This window comes from Scyliorhinus torazame, chromosome 7 (assembly GCF_047496885.1).
Source record: "Scyliorhinus torazame isolate Kashiwa2021f chromosome 7, sScyTor2.1, whole genome shotgun sequence".
Lineage (NCBI taxonomy): Eukaryota > Metazoa > Chordata > Chondrichthyes > Carcharhiniformes > Scyliorhinidae > Scyliorhinus > Scyliorhinus torazame.
The window spans coordinates 308,900,585-308,919,338 of record NC_092713.1 but is presented as its reverse complement, the minus strand read 5'-3'; the positions used below and the strand labels follow the sequence as shown (position 1 = coordinate 308,919,338).

The 18,754-nt window shown below is 49.3% G+C and overlaps 1 protein-coding gene across 4 annotated transcripts in view; it reads left to right on the top strand.

Moving 5' to 3' along the window:
* The window catches only part of anxa6 (annexin A6), a 182,446-nt gene that overhangs the window by 34,070 nt on the left and 129,622 nt on the right, over positions 1-18,754 (top strand). For all 4 annotated transcript variants that reach the window (XM_072512738.1, XM_072512739.1, XM_072512736.1 and 1 more), the window contains exons 3-7: positions 9,364-9,457; positions 11,680-11,774; positions 14,358-14,471; positions 15,823-15,913; positions 17,322-17,401. In XM_072512738.1, the coding sequence (XP_072368839.1) occupies positions 9,364-9,457; positions 11,680-11,774; positions 14,358-14,471; positions 15,823-15,913; positions 17,322-17,401 (474 nt within the window). The remainder of the gene's footprint in view (positions 1-9,363; positions 9,458-11,679; positions 11,775-14,357; positions 14,472-15,822; positions 15,914-17,321; positions 17,402-18,754) is intronic.

Sequence of the window (18,754 nt, the reverse complement as noted above, 5' to 3'; positions counted from 1 at the left end):
ATCCTCCCCGTGTGTGCGTGGGTTTCCTCCGGGTGCTCCGGTTTCCTCCCACAGTCCAAAGATGTGCAGGTTAGGTGGATTGGCCATGATAAATTGCCCTTCGTGACGAAAGAAAGGTTAGGTTGGGTTACTGGGTTACGGAGATAGGTTGGAGGCATGGGCTTAAGTAGAGTGCTCTTTCCAAGGGCCGGTGCAGACTCGATAGGCAGAATAGCCTCCTTCTGCACTGTAAATTCTATCATTAACATTTCCACCTCCATGACATTATCTGAACCTGCCCTGTCTCGGCTGGTCTGTTGCTGTAGCCTTCACCCGTGTCTTCCTTTCCTTTCAACTTGACTATTCCAACTCTCTCCTGGCTGGTCTCCACACGTTACCCTCCATGCACTTAAGGTGGTGCAAACCTCTGCTGCCTGAGTCTTAACTCCCAATTCTGCCCCTCTTACGCATCCCCGATCTGAATCGCCCCACCTTCGACCTTCAGTTCCCAGCCCCTGAGCTCCGAAATTCCCTCCCTAAAAACCTCTCGGCCTCCCTACCTCGCGTTCCCTTCCTTACGACGTTCGATTGCGCTTTTGGTCACCTGCCCTAATGTCTCCTTGCGTGACTCGGTGTCCGATTAAAATGATCATTGCTGTCTCCTTTCTCTCGCGTTCCGAAAGCTAGTGACATCGAAACAAACCTGTTGGACTTTAACCTGGTGTTGTAAGACTTCTTACTGTGCTCACCCCAGTCCAACGCCGGCATCTCCACATTATACTAGGCAACGGCCTGCTTTAAAGATGGCACAAATTTCCGGGTGTTCAAATGGATGGCGTTGGGATACCGGATCAGACCCCAGCATTTCTCAGGATACCGGAATGAGTATCCCCAAACAATTTTATTTTATTTTGTAACACTGAGAGGAAAGAATACTTCACCCCCGCCCGGGGCAATGACCCTGACCAGTTGGTATCTTTTATGTTAAAACAAACACAGAATTAACATCAAAGCAATAGCTTTACAATTATCAGGTAAACAGTCCTTAAATAACAGGGAATATCCAGTCTGACTGACCAGCTGCAGTACTGGGGGAGTGCAGAGCTGTTGGAGGTGCCAACCTTTCAGATGTGACATTAGACTGATGCCCTGTTTCTTCTACCTTGGTGGCCATTCGGTAGGACACTATTTGGAAGCAGGGCAGGGGAATACTCCCCAGTTCCTGGGCCAATATTTATCCCCCCAACCAACATCACTGAAGCCCCCCACCCAAGCCCCCACTGGAATTCTTGCCTCCAATTACGAACACTCTTCCACACCCTCAAGACGTCCCAAAGGCCTGATGAAATTTGGTGACTGTTCCAAGGTAGGAAACTCAGCAGACAAGTTGTGCACAGCAAGATCCCACTGCCACCGATGAGAAATATGACCCGACAGTCTGATTTTGTGGAGGGATGAATGTTGGCCTGGACTCCTCCTTTTCCAAAGTGCCATTGGATCTTTTATGTCCACCCGAGAGAGGGCCTCGGTTTATCATTTCATTCAAAAGGTGACGTCTCTAACTGTGTAGCACTCCCTCAGTACTGACCCGCTGACAGTGCAGCACTCCCTCAGTACTGGCCCACTGACAGTACAGCGTTCCCTCAGTACTGACCCTCTGACATTGCAGCGCTCCCTCAGTACTGACCCGCTGACAGTGCAGCACTCCCTCAGTACTGGCCCTCTGACAGTACAGTGTTCCCTCAGTACTGACCCTCTGACAGTGCAGCGCTCCCTCAGTACTGACCCTCTGACAGTGCAGCACTCCCTCAGTACTGGCCCTCTGACAGTGCAGCACTCCCACAGTACTGACCCTCTGATAGTGCAGCACTCCCTCAGTACTGACCCTCTGACAGTGCAGCACTCCCTCAGTCCTGACCCTCTGACAGTGCAGCACTCCCTCAGTACTGCCCCTCTGACAGTGCAGTGTTCCCTCAGTACTGACCCTCTGACAGTGCAGCACTCCCTCAGTACTGCCCCTCTGACAGTGCAGTGTTCCCTCAGTACTGACCCTCTGACAGTGCAGCACTCCCTCAGTTCTGACCCTCTGACAGTGCAGCGTTCCCTCAGCACTGACCCTCTGACAGTGCAGCGCTCCCTCAGTACTGACCCTCTGACAGTGCAGCACTCCCTCAGTACTGCCCCTCTATAGTGCAGTGTTCCCTCAGTACTGCCCTCTGACAGTGCAGCACTCCCTCAGTACTGACCCTCTGACAGTGCAGTGTTCCCTCAGTACTGACCCTCTGACAGTGCAGTGTTCCATCAGTACTGACCCTCTTGACAGTGCAGTGTTCCCTCAGTACTGACCCTCTGACAGTGCAGTGTTCCCTCGGCACTGACCCTCTGACAGTGCAGCACTCCCTCGGCACTGACCCTCTGACAGTGCAGCACTCCCTCAGTACTGACTCTCTGACAGTGCAGCACTCCCTCAGTACTGACCCTCTGACAGTGCAGCACTCCCTCAGTACTGCCCCTCTGACAGTGCAGCACTCCCTCAGTACTGACCCTCTGACAGTGCAGCACTCCCTCAGTACTGACCCTCGGACAGTGCAGCACTTCCTCAGTACTGACCCTCTGACAGTGCAGTGTTCCCTCAGTACTGACCCTCTGACAGTGCAGCACTCCCTCAGTACTGACCCTCTGACAGTGCAGCACTCCCTCAGTACTGCCCCTCTGACAGTGCAGCACTCCCTCAGTACTGACCCTCGGACAGTGCAGCACTCCCTCAGTATTGACCCTCTGACAGTGCAGCTTTCCCTCAGTACTGACCCTCTGACAGTGCAGCACTCCCTCAGTACTGACCCTCTGACAGTGCAGTGTTCCCTCAGTACTGACCCTCTGACAGTGCAGCACTCCCTCAGTACTGACCCTCTGACAGTGCGGCACTCCCTCAGTACTGACCCTCGGACAGTGCAGCACTCCCTCAGTATTGACCCTCTGACAGTGCAGCGTTCCCTCAGTACTGACCCTCTGACAGTGCAGCACTCCCTCAGTACTGACCCTCCGACAGTGCAGCATTCCCTCAGTACTGACCCTCTGACAGTGCAGTGTTCCCTCAGTACTGACCCTCTGACAGTGCAGCACTCCCTCAGTACTGACCCTCTGACAGTGCGGCACTCCCTCAGTACTGGCCCTCTGACAGTGCAGCATTCCCTCAGTACTGACCCTCTGACAGTGCAGCACTCCCTCAGTACTGACCCTCTGACAGTGCAGCACTCCCTCAGTACTGCCCCTCTGACAGTGCAGCGCTCCCTCAGTACTGACCCTCTGACAGTGCAGTGTTCCCTCAGTACTGACCCTCTGACAGTGCAGCATTCCCTCAGTACTGACCCTTTGACAGTGCAGCACTCCCTCAGTACTGACCCTCTGACAGTGCAGCACTCCCTCAGTACTGACCCTCTGACAGTGCAGTGTTCCCTCAGTACTGACCCTCTGACAGTGCTGCGATCCCTCAGCACTGACCCTCTGACAGTGCGGCACTCCCTCAGTACTGACCCTCTGACAGTGCAGCACTCCCTCAGTACTGACCCTCTGACAGTGCAGCACTCCCTCAGTACTGACCCTCTGACAGTGCAGAACTCCCTCAGTACTGACCCTCTGACTGTGCAGCACTCCCTCAGTACTGACCCTCTGACTGTGCAGCACTCCCTCAGTACTGACCCTCTGACAGTGCAGAACTCCCTCAGTACTGACCCTCTGACAGTGCAGCACTCCCTCAGTACTGACCCTCTGACTGTGCAGCACTCCCTCAGTACTGCCCCTCTGACAGTGCAGAACTCCCTCAGTACTGACCCTCTGACAGTGCAGCACTCCCTCAGTACTGACCCTCTGACTGTGCAGCACTCCCTCAGTACTGCCCCTCTGACAGTGCAGAACTCCCTCAGTACTGACCCTCTGACAGTGCAGCACTCCCTCAGTACTGACCCTCTGACAGTGCAGCACTCCCTCAGTACTGCAGTGCAGTGTTATAGGGATGAATCGCACCAGTATGTTTCACAGGAATATAGCCAAACAAAAGTTAACGCCGAGCCACATAAAGGAGATATTTGGACAGGTGACTGAAAGCTGGGCCTGAGAGGTAGATCTAAGGAGCGTTTTCAGGGGGGACACAATGGCCCAATGGTTAGCACTGCTGCCTTACAGCACCAGGGTCCCGGGTTCGATTCCGGCCTTGGTTGACTGTGTGGAGTTTGCACTTGTGGCTGCGTTTGTTTCTTCCTGCAGTCCAAAGATGTGCAGGCCAGGTGGATTGGCCATGATAAATTGCCCCTTCGTGTCCAGGGATGTGCAGTTTGGATGTGGGGTTTGGGTGGGGAGGAGATAGAGGTAGAATGCTCTTTCAGAGGGTTGGTGCAGACTGGATGGGCCGAATGGCCTCCTCCTGCAGTGCAGCAAGGAGTGAGGCGGGGAGGTTTAGGGAAGGAATTCCAGACCTTTGGGCCCAGGCAACTGAAGGCCGTTAATGGCGTTTGATCAAAATTGCAATGCTCAACAGGCCTGTGGTAAACCACTGTTGCACTTGTATTAGGTGATGTAAGGTAGGACCTGTACTACAGGTTCGCCGGTAGCCCCTGCCTGCTGGCTCCTCCCAGTAGGCGGAGTATAAATATGCGTGTCCTCTATTCAGCAGCCATTTCGCCAGCTGCTGTGGGAGGCCACACATCTCAGAGCAATAGAGCCACAGTTGTATCCAACCTGAGTCTTTGTACAATTGATCGTGAATCAAGGCCAAAGATGGAGGGGTGCAGAATCTCAAAGGGTTAATTATTTATTGCCTAGTTCATTGTGCCCTGTCGTGAACCTTGAACCCTCAGTTTCTCTCTATAGGCTAGCCAAGGTTAACACGGTATCAAGCCACATTGTGCTACCTCTTTGAGAGAGCTATCAGGTTTGTCCCAATAACTGAGCATTCAGTCCAACAAGCCCATTCAGCCACTCGATGAGATTGTCAGTGATCTGTATCCCTACTTCATTCACCCACCTTGGCTCTATCCATTATAACACCCTTGTCTAGCAATGTGCACGGATCCCTCGTGGCCGTTCCCCTTCAAAACAAGTATACCGTTTTGGATGCTGTTGTGGGGGGGGGGGGGGGGACCTACGGGGGCAGGCCCGAGCGGCCAGGTCACCGGCACTGAGCCTGGCTCTATGGCTCAGAAGGGAAGGGGGTAGAATAGAAAAGCAATAGTGATGGGAGACTCCATGGTTAGGGGAATGGATAGGAGATTCTGTGGTCGCGAACGAGACTGCCGGAAGGTATGTTGCCTCCCAGTTGCCAGGGCCATGGATGTTTCGGATCGTGCCTACTGGATTCTTAAGGGGGAGGGGGAGCAACTAGAAGTCGTGGTGCACATAGACACCAATGACATAGCTAAGAAAAGGGATGAGGATCTTAAAAAGTGATTTTAAGGAGTTAGGTTGGAAGCTAAAGAGCGGGAGAAGCAGAGTAGTGATCTCAGGATTGCTACCGGTGCCACGTGCAAGTGAGGCAAGGAACAGAGAGCGAGTGCAGCTGAACACGTGGCTACAGGGTTGGTGCAGGAGGGAAGGCTTCAGATATGTGGAGCATTGGGATACCTTCTGGGGAAGGTGGGATCTGTACATGAAGGATGGATTGCACCTAAACTGGAGGGGCACCAATATCCTGGGTGGGAGGTTTGCTAGAGCTCTTTGGGAGGATTTAAACTAGTTTGGCAGGGGGATGGGAACCAGAGTTATGGATCAGCGGATAGGATAGCTGTTGAACGGGCAGAAATAGTATGCAGCAAGTCTGTGAGGAAAGATAGACAGTTGATAGGGCAAAGTTGCACTCAGTGGAATGGGTTAAAGTGTGTCTGTTTCAATGCAAGGAGTGTCAGGAATAAGGGAGATGAACTTAGTGCATGGATCAGTACTTGGAACTACGATGTTGTGGCCATTACGGAGACATGGATTTCACAGGCGCAGGAATGGTTGTTCGATGTTCCGGGGTTTCGATGTTTTAAAAAGAATAGGGAGAGAGGTAAAAGAGGAGGGGGAATGGCACTGTTAATTAGGGAGTGCACCACAGCTGCAGAAAAGGAGGTAGTTGAGGAGGGTTTGTCTACTGAGTCAGTATGGAGGAAGTCAGGAACAAGAAAGGAGCAGTCATTTTATTGGGAGTTTTCTGTAGACTCCCCCCCAATAGCAGCAGAGAGATGGAGGAACAGATTGGGCGGCAGATCTTGAAAAAGTGCAGAAGTAACAGAGTTGTTGTCATGGCTGATTTCAACTTCCCTAATATTGACTGGAACCTCCTCAGTGCAAATGGTTTGGATGGAGCAGATTTTGTCAGGTATGTACAGGAAGGATTCCTGACTCAATATGTAGATAGGCCGACAAGGGTGGAGACCATATTGGACTTGGTGCTCGGCAATGAACCAGGCCAGGTGTCCGATGTCTCCGAGCATTTCGGTGACAGTGACCACAACTCCTTGACCTTTACCATAGTCATGGAGAGGGATAGGAACACACAGTATGGGAAGGTATTTAATTGGGGGAGGGGAAATTATACTGCTATTAGACAGGAGCTGAGGAGCATAAATTGGGAACAATTGTTCTTGGGGAAATGCACAACAGTAATGTGGGGGTTGTTTAAGGAGCACTTGCTGCGAATGCTGGATAGTTTTGTCCCACTGAGATGAGGAAGGAATGGTAAGGTGAAGGATCCTTGGATGACGAGAAGTGGAGCTTCTAGCCAAGAGGAAGAAGGAAGCCTACGTAAGGTTGAGGAAGCAAGGATCTGTCTCGGCTCTAGAGGGTTACAAGGTAGCCAGGAAGGGACTCAAAAATGGACTGAGGAGAGTTAGAAGGGGACATGAAAAAACCCTGGTGGGAAGGATTAGGGAAAACCCCAAGGCGTTCTACACTTACGTGAGAAATAAGAGGATGATCAGAGTGAGAGTAGGGCCAATCAGGGATAGTGGAGGGAGCTTGTGCCCAAAGTCTGAGGAAGTAGGGGAGGCCCTAAATGAATATTTTGCTTCAGTATTCACTAGAGAGAGGGACCTTGTTGCTAGTGAGAACAACATGAACCAGGTTAATAGACTCGACCAGGTTCTTATTGAGAAGGAGGATGTGCTAGATATTTTGAAAAGCATCAGGATAGATTAGTCCCCTGGGCCAGATGGGATATACCCAAGGTTACTATGGGAAGCGAGGGAGGAGATTGCTGCGCCGTTGGCGATGATCTTTGCTTCCTCACTCTCCACTGGAGTAGACCGGATGATTGGAGAGAGGCGAATGTTGTTCCCCTGTTCAAGAAAGGGAATAGGGATATCCCTGGGAATTACAGACCAGTCAGTCTTACGTCTGTGGTGAGCAAAATATTGGAAAGGATTCTGAGAGATAGGATTTATGATTATTTAGAAAAACAAAGTTTGATTAAGGATAGTCAGCATGGCTTTGTGAGGGGCAGGTCATGCCTCATAAGCCTCATTGAATTCTTTGAGGATGTGACGAGACACATTGATGAAGGTCGGGCAGTGGACGTGGTGTATATGGATTTCAGTAAGGCATTTGATAAAGTTCCCCATGGTAGGCTCATTCAGAAAGTTAGGGGGCATGGGATACAGGGAAATTTGGCTGTCTGGATACAGAATTGGCTGACTGAAAGAAGACAGCGAGTGGTAATGGATGGAAAGTATTCGCCCTGGAGATCGGTGACCAGTGGTGTCCCGCAGGGATCTGTTCTGGGACCTCTGCTCTTTGTATAAATGACTTGGGTGAGGGAGTGGAAGGGTGGGTTAGTAAGTTTGCCGATGAGACAAAGGTTGGGGGAGTTGTAGATAGTGTTGAGGGTTGTTGCAGGTTACAACAGGACATTGACAGGATGCAGAGCTGGGCTGAGAAGTGGCAGATGGAGTTCAACCTTGATAAATGTGAAGTGATTCATTTTGGAAAGTCGAATTTGAATGCTGAATACAGGGTTAAAGGCAGGATTCTTGGAAGTGTGGAGGAACAGAGGGATCTTGGGGTCCACGTACATAGATCCCTCAAAGTTGCCACCCAGGTTGATAGGGTTGCTAAGAAGGCGTATGGTGTGTTGGCTTTCATTAACAGGGGGATTGAGTTTAAGAGCCGCGAGGTCTTGCTGCAGCTTTATAAAACCCTAGTTAGACCACACTTGGAATATTGTGTCCAGTTCTGGTCGCCTCATTATCGGAAGGATGTGGATGCTTTGAAGAAGGTACAGAAGAGATTTACCAGGATGCTGCCTGGACTGGAGGGCATGTCTTATGAAGAAAGGTTGAGGGAGCTCGGGCTTTTCTCACTGGAGCGAAGAAGGAAGAGAGGTGACTTGATAGAGGTGTACAAGGTGATGAGAGGCATGGATAGAGTGGATAGCCAGAGACCTTTCCCCAGGGCGGAAATGGCTGTCACGAGGGGACATAATTTTAAGGTGATTGGAGGAAGGTATAGGGGAAATGTCAGAGGTCGGTTCTTTACACAGAGTGGTGGGTGTGTGGAATGCACTGCCAGCAGAGGTGGTGGAGTCAGAGTCATTAGGGACATTTAAGCGAGTCTTGGACAGGCACATGGACAGCAGTAAATTGAAGGGGTGTAGGTTAGGTTGATCTTAGATTAGGATAAATGGTCGGCACAACTTCGTGGGCTGAAGGGTCTGTACTGTGCTGTACTGTTCTATGTTCTATGTTCAATGATCTCAGATGTAAAATTATTAATTGAGATTAGTATCTATTGTTTTACCCCTCCCTTTTCCCCCCTGCAACAAAAGGAATGTTGCAGTCCCAGCAGTGGCCAGTGCTCCAGGTGGCGCTCCTGAGACCAGGGAGCAGACGGCCATTGATTGGCTTGTGGCTCTGTGAGGCAGGACGTTCTGCCCAGTTGGGAGCAGGGGTCCTGCCTTCAACCAATTAACGGCCTTTCAAGCATTAATGCCTGTGGGGCAAACTGCGGGAGCAAACTTGGGCTTTCCTGCCACAACCCTCCCGACCTTTTTGTCGTGGTGGGAACTATCCAGCCCAGGATAAGGAATACTCCCATTGGGGGAGGGGCTTTGAAAGCCATAGGTCCAAAGTCACCGGCTCTTAGTAAACACATTACACTCACCACATTAGCATTTATTGCCGTCCCTAATTGCCCCAGAGAAGGTGGTGGTGAGCTGCCTTCTTGAACTGCTGCAGTCCCTGTGGTGTAGGTACACCCACAGTGCTGTTAGGGAGGAAGTTCCAGGTTTTGACCCAGCGACAGTGAGGGAACGGAGATATATTTCCAAGTCAGGATGGTCTGTGACCAGGAGGGGAGTGTGAGATTTATTATATGTTTAAAATCGCCTCGGCGACTGTGATCTTTTAATCCTAACAGGGCAGAACCGGATACAGAGGAAGTGTGAAAGACGCTCAGAATTTTTCTGCGAATCAAGATGCAGAAATGCTCTACAACGCAATGAAAGGATTTGGTAAGGCAGTTTCTCTGCAAAGTAAACACTTACCCAGCTGGTGCCAGCTTGGCGCAGTCATTAGTGAGGTTTTGTTTTTATTCATGGTATTAGGCCGTCGCAGGTCCATCATTAATTGCCCTTGAGGGGTCAGTCAAGAGTCAACTGCAGTCACGTGTAGCCCAGACCGGGTAAGGACAGCAGGTTTCCTTCCCTAAAGGATATTAGTGAACCAGATTGGGTTTTTATGAAATGAAAATGAAATGAAATGAAAATCGCTTATTGTCACAAGTAGACTTCAAATGAAGTTACTGTGAAAAGCCCCTAGTCGCCACATTCCGGCGTCTGTTCGGGGAGACTGTTACGCGAATTGAACCGTGCTGCTGGCCTGCCTTGGTCTGCTTTCAAAGCCAGCGATTTATCCCTGTGCTAAACAGCCCCTATCTGTTTAATCACTTGCTTTAATTTCAAGGGATTGTTTTCAATTCTCAGTGTCTCATAGAATTTACAGTGCAGAAGGAGGCCATTCGGCCCATCGAGTCTGCACCGGCTCTTGGAAAGAGCACCCCTACCCAAGGTCAACACCTCCACCCTATCCCCACAACCCAGCAACCCCACCCAACACTAAGGGCAATTTTGGATACTAAGGACAATTTATCATGGCCAATCCACCTAACCTGCACATCTTTGGACTGTGGGAGGAAACCGGAGCACCCGGAGGAAACCCACGCACACACGGGGAGGACGTGCAGACTCCGCACAGACAGTGACCCAAGCCGGACGCGAACCTGGGACCCTGGAGCTGTGAAACAATTGTGCTATCCACAATGCTACCGTGCTGCCCTTTTTGATCAGTTGCTAAAAAGTGAAAGTCTCGGGGTATGACAATCGTCAATGGTCATTATTGGACTTTTAATTCCAGATTTTTACTGAATTCAAATTTCACCGCCTGCAGTGGCAGGATTCGAACCTGGGACCCCAGAGCCTTACCCCAGGTCTCTGGATTATTTGTCCAGTGACAATACCACTATGCCACCACCTCCCCTAAGTGCGGACGGGTACAGTATTGGTTTGATTATCCAGACACCAGGATTATCGAACAAGTGTTCAAATCCCACCATGATAGTTTGCCAATTGAAATTCGATTTTTAAAGGAGAATTAAAAAGTTGGTTATCAATTTTTTTTAAAAAGCAGTGGCCGTGAAGCTGTTAAATTGCCCTAAAACCCCATCTGGTTCAGTGTGATTTCCGTCCGGAAAGAAATGCTCCATCCTTGCCTGGTCTGAACCTTTCTGTGATTGCGGACTCTCACAAACGTTGACTTGAAGCATCCTCTGAAAATGCTGATTAAGACACTCCATCCCATCAACACAGAGAGCAGGTCTACTGCCACCTTCTCAGGGCAACTAGGAGCGGGCAATGGACACCAACCTGGCTAACGGCACCCAAATCCTGAGAAACGATCCTAATGGATGGGGGAAAAAAAAGTCCTTAACTGTTAAACCTATCTGGAGGTTCTGCTTGAATTTCAAGGGATTGTTTTCAATTCTCAGTGTCTCCTTTTTGATCAGCTGCTAAAAAGTGAAAGCCTTGGGGTATGAGCATCGCTGGAGAGACCAGCATTTATTGCCCTTCCCTAATTGCCCTTGAGAAGGTGAGGCGGAGCTGCCTTCTAGAGTCCATGTGGTGTAGGTACACCCACAGTGCTGTTAGTGAGGGAGTTCCAGGATTTTGCCCCAGCGACAGTGAAGGAACGGCCGATATATTTCCAAGTCAGGTTAGTGAGAGACTTGGAGGGGAACCTCCAGGTGGTGGGGTTTCCAGATGTCTGCTGCCCTTGTCCTTCTAGATGGTAGAGGTTGTGGGTGTGGAAGGTGCTGTTGAAGGAACCTTGGCGAGTTCCTGCAGTGCATCTTGTAGGTGGCAGACACGACTGCTACTGTGCATCGGTGGTGGAGGGACTGAATGTTGAAGGTGGAGGATGGGATGCCAATCAAGTGGGTCTTCTTTCTCCTGGGTGGGAAAGGCCCACCTTGATTTTCCTATGTCCCTCGTTGGTTCCCTGATCAAATTTAGGGATTTGTAACCAGAGGCGAAGCCAATCTTGTCCAGACTTTGTGATAATGTTGGCATTGTAATGGACAAGTCGATGCACCCCTGGACTAACTATGACTTGGACTGTTTGGCAAAATTTAATAATGTGCAAGAACTGAATTCCTGTCCCTTTTTAACATTGGATACAGGCAGCGATAAAGAAACCATCATCGATTTATTGACGTCCAGGTCCAATGCTCAACGTCAGCAGATCTGTGCGGGCTACAAGACTCTCTATGGAAGGGTGATTTATTATTTATGTTCTTGTGTGTGTGTACAATTTAATTTATCTCTTCTTTTTTGACAAATCCCTGCTCCAGAAAGATGGCTGTCCAAGCTCCAAAGGGAGTTCATCCTGGTGTTAGTTGTATATTGTTGATATTGGCTCTTAGCCCATTTCCTGCAGCTGTTATCTTGCATTTATTTATTTAATTCCCTCTAGTGTAGATGGGCTTTCGAGTGGTTTCATAGGTTGGCGCAGCATCGAGGGCCGAAGGGCCTGTACTGCGCTGTAATGTTCTATGTGATGGGTTTGAATTCATTCACTCCCTTTTGTGACTTTCCAGCCTTTTCTCCTCTTCCCCCTCCCTCCCCCCAGGTAGCGCGTTCGTATGGTTCCCCCTATCCTTATTTTCCTCTTGTTCTTCCTTCTTACTCCCGTTCCCCCACCTTACTCGTTGCTGTGGCATTCCATGTTCTAACCCTTTCTGAACACAACATTCCTTCTCCCCTTCCTAATTCTGCTTCCTGCGTTGACCTTGGACGCTATTCAAACCTATGCCCTGTTTTGGGCGCGTTTAGCGGGGTGTTTCTCTGCAGCTACAGCGCCGAGACACCCTCCACTATTGAACGGTACTTTGCCATTTATTTTGGCCTCGGGGAGGCCACACTTGAGTCATTTCCTGTTGCTGAGCCCAGCAGAAAAGTGTGGTGATATGCATCACTGTAAATACACAAGGGGTTAATGTAAATGCACTGGGACTAAATAAACACTAGAGGGAGCACCAGAGACATCATGACACACAGACATTCAACCAATAGGTCAGTAAGATAGGACACGACCAATGGGCAGTCAAGACCCAGAGGTGACACGACCACAAGGGGGCTACCCATATAAAAGGACAGGGCACACAAGCTCTTTCTCTTTCCATAGGCGACACTCAGCGAGACAGGGGCAGATCAGGGAAGCATCACACCCACCGCATGGATTAGAGCAGACTGGTTAGTTGGATTGAGTTACTATAGTTAGATTACGGGCAGCACGGTAGCATGGTGGTTAGCGCAATTGCTTCACAGCTCCAGGATCCCAGGTTCGATTCCCAGCTGGGTCATTGTCTGTGCGGAGTCTGCACGTCCTCCCCATGTGTGCGTGGGTTTCCTCTGGGTGCTCCGGTTATGCTTCGTGAAGAAGCAGAACACAACAAAAAGGCTCCTCGTAGATCTGGGAGTCATCGTGTCCGGCTGCCCGATCTCTCCCAATGTCGGTATGATCCCAGTAAATCGCTTTTACAATGGTCAAATAAGACTATGCATAGCGCTCCGTCAAAGAGATAGTACAGTGCGACGGGCCAAATGGAGAAATGGATTGGTGTGAGCAAATGGATGCGCTGTCAGAGAGAGAGTGCAGGTTGATGGGATGACCAGCAGAGACCTGGGCCATCTCTATCCTCTGTAATTGACACGACAATCCGCAGTCTTGTTAAGTGGGTTCCAGAGCGAGCTCTCTCTGCACCCTGCCAGTGTTCAACCTGACAATGTCTGAAAACTCTTGCTCCAGCAGTGTGATTATAAAAGGGTTTTCATTATGTCTGTGTCTCATTTTCGCACACTAACTAATGCAGTGTTAACACCCTCGCGACATGTCCATGAACCTGTTTATTTTTAAAATGCCATAGTTTGCTTATTATACCTTACTGACTATGGGACCTCTACTGGCTCGAAACCCCTCATTTTTGAAAAACTGCAACTTCCACAAGTAACGCTCGCGGGCAAGACGAGATGTTTGTTAAGCTGCACTTGGAGCTTATTGGCATGTTATCGTTATCCCCATTCAACTCTCTCTAAAACAACTCTCTGCTTCATCCCATTCCTCTGCCTGTTGGCCATTCAGCCCATTTCACTTGTACTACCACAAAGCCTTGGTCTACTGTTGCAAAAATAAAGAAAGGGGAAATAGGAGAGTCAACAGAAAGATCCCTCAGAAGATACTGAAAGGACATTTCAACCATTTCAACCACTGTGAAACTATTGACTGGGATCATTCCCACATTGGGAATATCTGGTTGTAAAGGGAGATGGGATTAAAGAGATGATATGATTAAGTGTTGAAATTATGAATAGGTTTGAGTGGGTTAAGATCATTTGGATTTGGGAATAAACTCTGGGTCAATGCGGGAAGCATAATGTGGAACGTCAGAAGGAATCTTTTGTTGGGATGTGGAAAGGGGAATGTTACACTTGGTCGTGGAGTTAACAAGGGCGGAAATACCATCCACGTGTTGTAGAAGGTGGGTGTTTAATGCCCAGAGTCAGGGAGACTCTCGCAATCGACCTTGTTCCGCAAACCAAAACCAGGACAATACACTTGGCGAGCTGAGCCAATTTGAAGGGATGTCAGGAACAATTCTGACAAAGGACAATAAAAACCGAAACACTCTGCCCCCAGGAAGCTGCAATTGCTACATTTTCTGTTGGGTTAGGGTCTCGAAGGAGTTACAGAACCAAGGTGGGGAGATGGAGTAAGATACAGATCAGATATAATTGGTGGGCTCGAGCAGCCCAAACGCACCGTATTTTTCAAGAGGATAACGGGATTTCTGTGTCGCAGGACCTGATTGATGATCTGAAATATGAACTCACGGGAAAATTTGAGAGACTGATCATTGGCCTGATGAAACCTCCTGCAGTGTACGATGCCAAAGAGCTGAGAGACGCCATCAAGGTAAAACTGTACGCTCACTGACATGGTGACCCAGTGAAAGAGTAAAGATAGATAAGGTTCTGTCTCTGAGGGTCAGTACTGAGGGAGTGCTGCACTGTCAGAGGGTCAGTACTGAGGGAGTGCTGCACTGTCAGAGGGTCAGTACTGAGGGAGTGCGGCACTGTCACAGGGTCAGTACTGAGGGAGTGCTGCACTGTCAGAGGGTCAGTACTGAGGGAGTGCGGCACTGTCACAGGGTCAGTACTGAGGGAGTGCTGCACTGTCAGAGGGTCAGTACTGAGGGAGCGCCGCACTGTCAGAGGGTCAGTACTGAGGGAGTGCTGCACTGTCAGAGGGTCAGTACTGAGGGAGTGCGGCACTGTCACAGGGTCAGTACTGAGGGAGTGCTGCACTGTCACAGGGTCAGTACTGAGAGAGTGCCGCACTGTCAGAGGGTCAGTACTGAGAGAGTGCTGCACTGTCAGAGGGTCAGTACTGAGGGAGTGCTGCACTGTCAGAGGGTCAGTACTGAGGGAGCGCCGCACTGTCAGAGGGTCAGTACTGAGAGAGTGCCGCACTGTCAGAGGGTCAGTACTGAGGGAGTGCGGCACTGTCAGAGGGTCAGTACTGAGGGAATGCTGCACTGTCAGAGGGTCAGTACTGAGGGAGTGATGCACTGTCAGGGTCAGTACTGGGGGAGTGCCGCACTGTCAGAGGGTCAGTACTGAGGGAGTGCCGCACTGTCAGAGGGTCAGTACTGAGGGAGTGCTGTACTGTCAGAGGGTCAGTACTGAGGGGCTGTCGTGCCATTGGAGGGTCAGTGCTGAAGCAGAGGCATGCTGTCGACGGGTCTGCACTGAGGGAGCGACATGCTTTCGGAGAGTCAGTACTGTGGGGGGGGATGCGGGCACTATGCCCTCGGAGTGTCAGTACTAAGGGGGCGCCGTGCTCTCAGACGGTCAGTAGTGATGCCACCATTAACTTTTGGGCGGTCAGTATGATTCCTGATTGTGTTCTGTTAAGCGTACAGAGACGGACACGGCATTTCAGTAGCACCTTACATCATTTCAGAATGTCCCAAGACATGTCATTTTTCGGAATTCAGCCATGAAATATGGGCGGACTGGCGCGGTCAACATCCCGAATTGTCCTCGACAAGGTGGTGGTGAGCTGCCTTCTTGAGCCACTGCAGTCTGTGTGGTGTAGGTACAGCCACTCTCTGATGTGGAGGTAAAAACCTCTGTGGCCGCTGTGTAGAAAAATAAGTGATATTGGCAATTGCACCTGGAACCCATTTGGTGTGAATGGCGAGGCCACTGACTGGGGAAAGTGCCCAATCCATTGATTTGAATGTGTCTCTTTTCTTTAACAGGGACTTGGCACTGATGAGAACTGTGTGATTGAACTCCTTGCATCCAGAAACAATAAGCAGATTCACGAGCTGACTAAAGCTTATAATGAAGGTAGTTAATACTCTCTGATTTCAATAGGCTGAGCTCATCCTTATCCCAAACTGCAGCAACCCCTGATCACCCCCTGTGTCTATGACTCTCACTGCCTCCCAGAAAAGCTGCACCTCAATTTTAAATTCCCATTGTTGTCTCAAATCCCTCACTATCTCCTTAACCTCCTCCAGCACCACAACCCTCTGGGATGTCTACACATTGAATTCTGGTCTCCGGCACATCCCCCATTTTGATTACTCCAATGGCACCAGCGTCCATGCCTTCAGACACTTTCCCCCTAAGCTCTGGGACTTTCTCCCTCAATGTCCCCGCCTCTGTGTCCTTCTTTAAAATGCTCCTCAAAGTCAACCTCTTTGACCACATTTTCACTCACCTGTCCATCGATCTCCTCACGTAGTTCAGAGTCAGATTTTGTTTGTTCTTGTTGCTCAGAAGTGCCTTGAGGTGATTAACTATGTCCGAGACAGGTTGTTGCTGATTTTACACCCCTACCCCGGGCTCATGCTGGGTACAATTCCATGGATGTCAGATCGCCTCCGATGCCTACGTAATGGTGTTACAACCTGATGGAGATCCGATTGGCGGCTCCTTGTTGGAGGGAACCTAAAACTACAATGGCGGGCAGGAAATGACCTGCTCCCTCACGTCTTTGCCCACACTCCACAATTGTCAGAGAATCATGGCTGGACGCCTCCCACCACCTCTGTCGCCTCGTAACCTCCCAGGAGAGGCAAAGAAAACTCTGGAACAATGAGCAGTATAAACTACTCTGGAAAATTTATCTTGGACTCCCTCGGGTGATTGAACCCACCCTAGTAGCCAACCATTCCACTCACTTCCAATAGCCCAATGCCTTATACAGAATACACAGCCCAGAAACAGGCCATTCAACCCATAATGTCCATGTTGGTCTTTCTGTTCCACACATACGTCTTCCCAACCCCTCTTTACTCAACCCCATCCTTTTACCCCTTATATGTTTGTTTATCGTTCCCTTAAACGCAGCTACGCTATTCCAATTAACCACTCCTTGTAGCAAGTTCAACATTTGGTTCATTGTATATCCATCAGTTGAGTTTAATTATTTAATTGGGCTTTCACTTGACCAGATGTAAAGAGGCGTACACTGAAAACGGATTAGTCGAATTGGGAATTATTTGCTTGTGACGTTTCACTCTGTAAATAAATGTTAGGTTGAGTAAGGATTGATTTCACCAACTGGCCTTCTTGAATATAACACATTCTTATCACGCTCAAGCTCAAGAAGGTTTTTCAGAATTCCCAGTTGGATTTATTAGTGGCTGTTTTGTTATTATGTCCTTGGTTCCCGGCCTGACAGCAAAAACATTTGGGATAGTCCCTCTCTTGTGTCTCGTGATGTTTAATCTCTTTGTGTCGTCCACAGTGTATGAGTCAGATTTGGAAACTGATATTGTTGGTGACACATCTGGACACTTCAAAAAGATGTTGGTGGTTCTCCTGCAGGTAAATGCAGCACTGTTGATTCTGTGTAAGAATGAGGTACTCAAAACGCACAATATTGCATGAATATAGAAGCAGCAAGAGATCATTCAACCCCTTGAACGTATTCCACCATTCGTTAGGATCACGGTTGATCTGCAGCTGAACTCCATCTACCCTCATTGGTTCCATATCGCTAACTATCCTTGAATTTTTGCCAATTTCAGGGATAAAAGTATTCATTGAGCATTTACAGCTTCAACACTTCAACATCACTTTGGGTAGAGGAATGTCTCTAACCCTCCGAATGGCCCGCCTCTTATTGTAACGTTATTCCCTCTTGTCCTCGGCACCCCCACGCCACCAGTAAAGGGTTTCTCTCTCCACTCCATTCCATCAATTCCGTTCAAAATCCAATCACCCCTTAACCTTCAATTTTTTGTGGAATAAAAACTAGAATGTCTGATCTCTCATCAAAAACCTTTTGAGTCCTGGGAAAACATTCGGGTGAACAAAAGGTTTGCAAAGATTTCAACCCAAACACAAGAAGGCAATTCAAATTCCCGACATTCCTTTAACTCAGCAATATCTTTACAGACACACAAACCAGTGAAGAGTTACCGCCAGCTGGAGGCAAAGGCTTCTCGCCTGGACTAGCAAAGTTAGAAATGATTTTCTTCCAGTGAATTCCTGAGCATTCACTTGATTCTTCTCTCATAACCTGTATCTCTCCCTGAGAGACCCCAAGAACCGCAATTTAAACTCACTCATTCTTCAGCTGCAGAGTAAACAGACAAATTCCCTAAACTCAGTCTGCCAGTCCGCTAAACTGATCACTTGACCGAGTCCTGCAACTGATTATTCCGTTAACTACTGTCCCAATAGCCTTGCAATTTTACTTCTCAGAGAGCTTCAACTCCATCTTCTCTCTCTCTGACACACAAACTAAAACTCTCCCTCTCTCTACTCGGAGGGGCTGGTTTAGCACAGGGCTAAATCGCTGGCTTTGAAAGCAGGCCAAGGCAGGCCAGCAGCGCGGTTCGATTCCCGTAACAGCCTCCCTGAACAGGCGCTGGACTGTGGCGACTAGGGGCTTTTCACAGTAACTTCATTTGAAGCCTACTTGTGACAATAAGCAATTTTCATTTTCATTTTTTTCATTTCCTTTTTTCTGTCCCTGTGTCGCTGAATCACTGGCAACTGGAAGGCTTTCTCTGCACTTCCCAAACCTCAGAGCTGCCAATCCCTGTTAACCCATCACTTTTCACTTCAGGGGTTGTAAAACCTCATTGAAAATGTGTGTATACAGACAAACCTGAAGGGCCTGAAACCTCTCCGTGACGAGTCTATCCAGACTCTCAATCAGCAAGTTTCAGA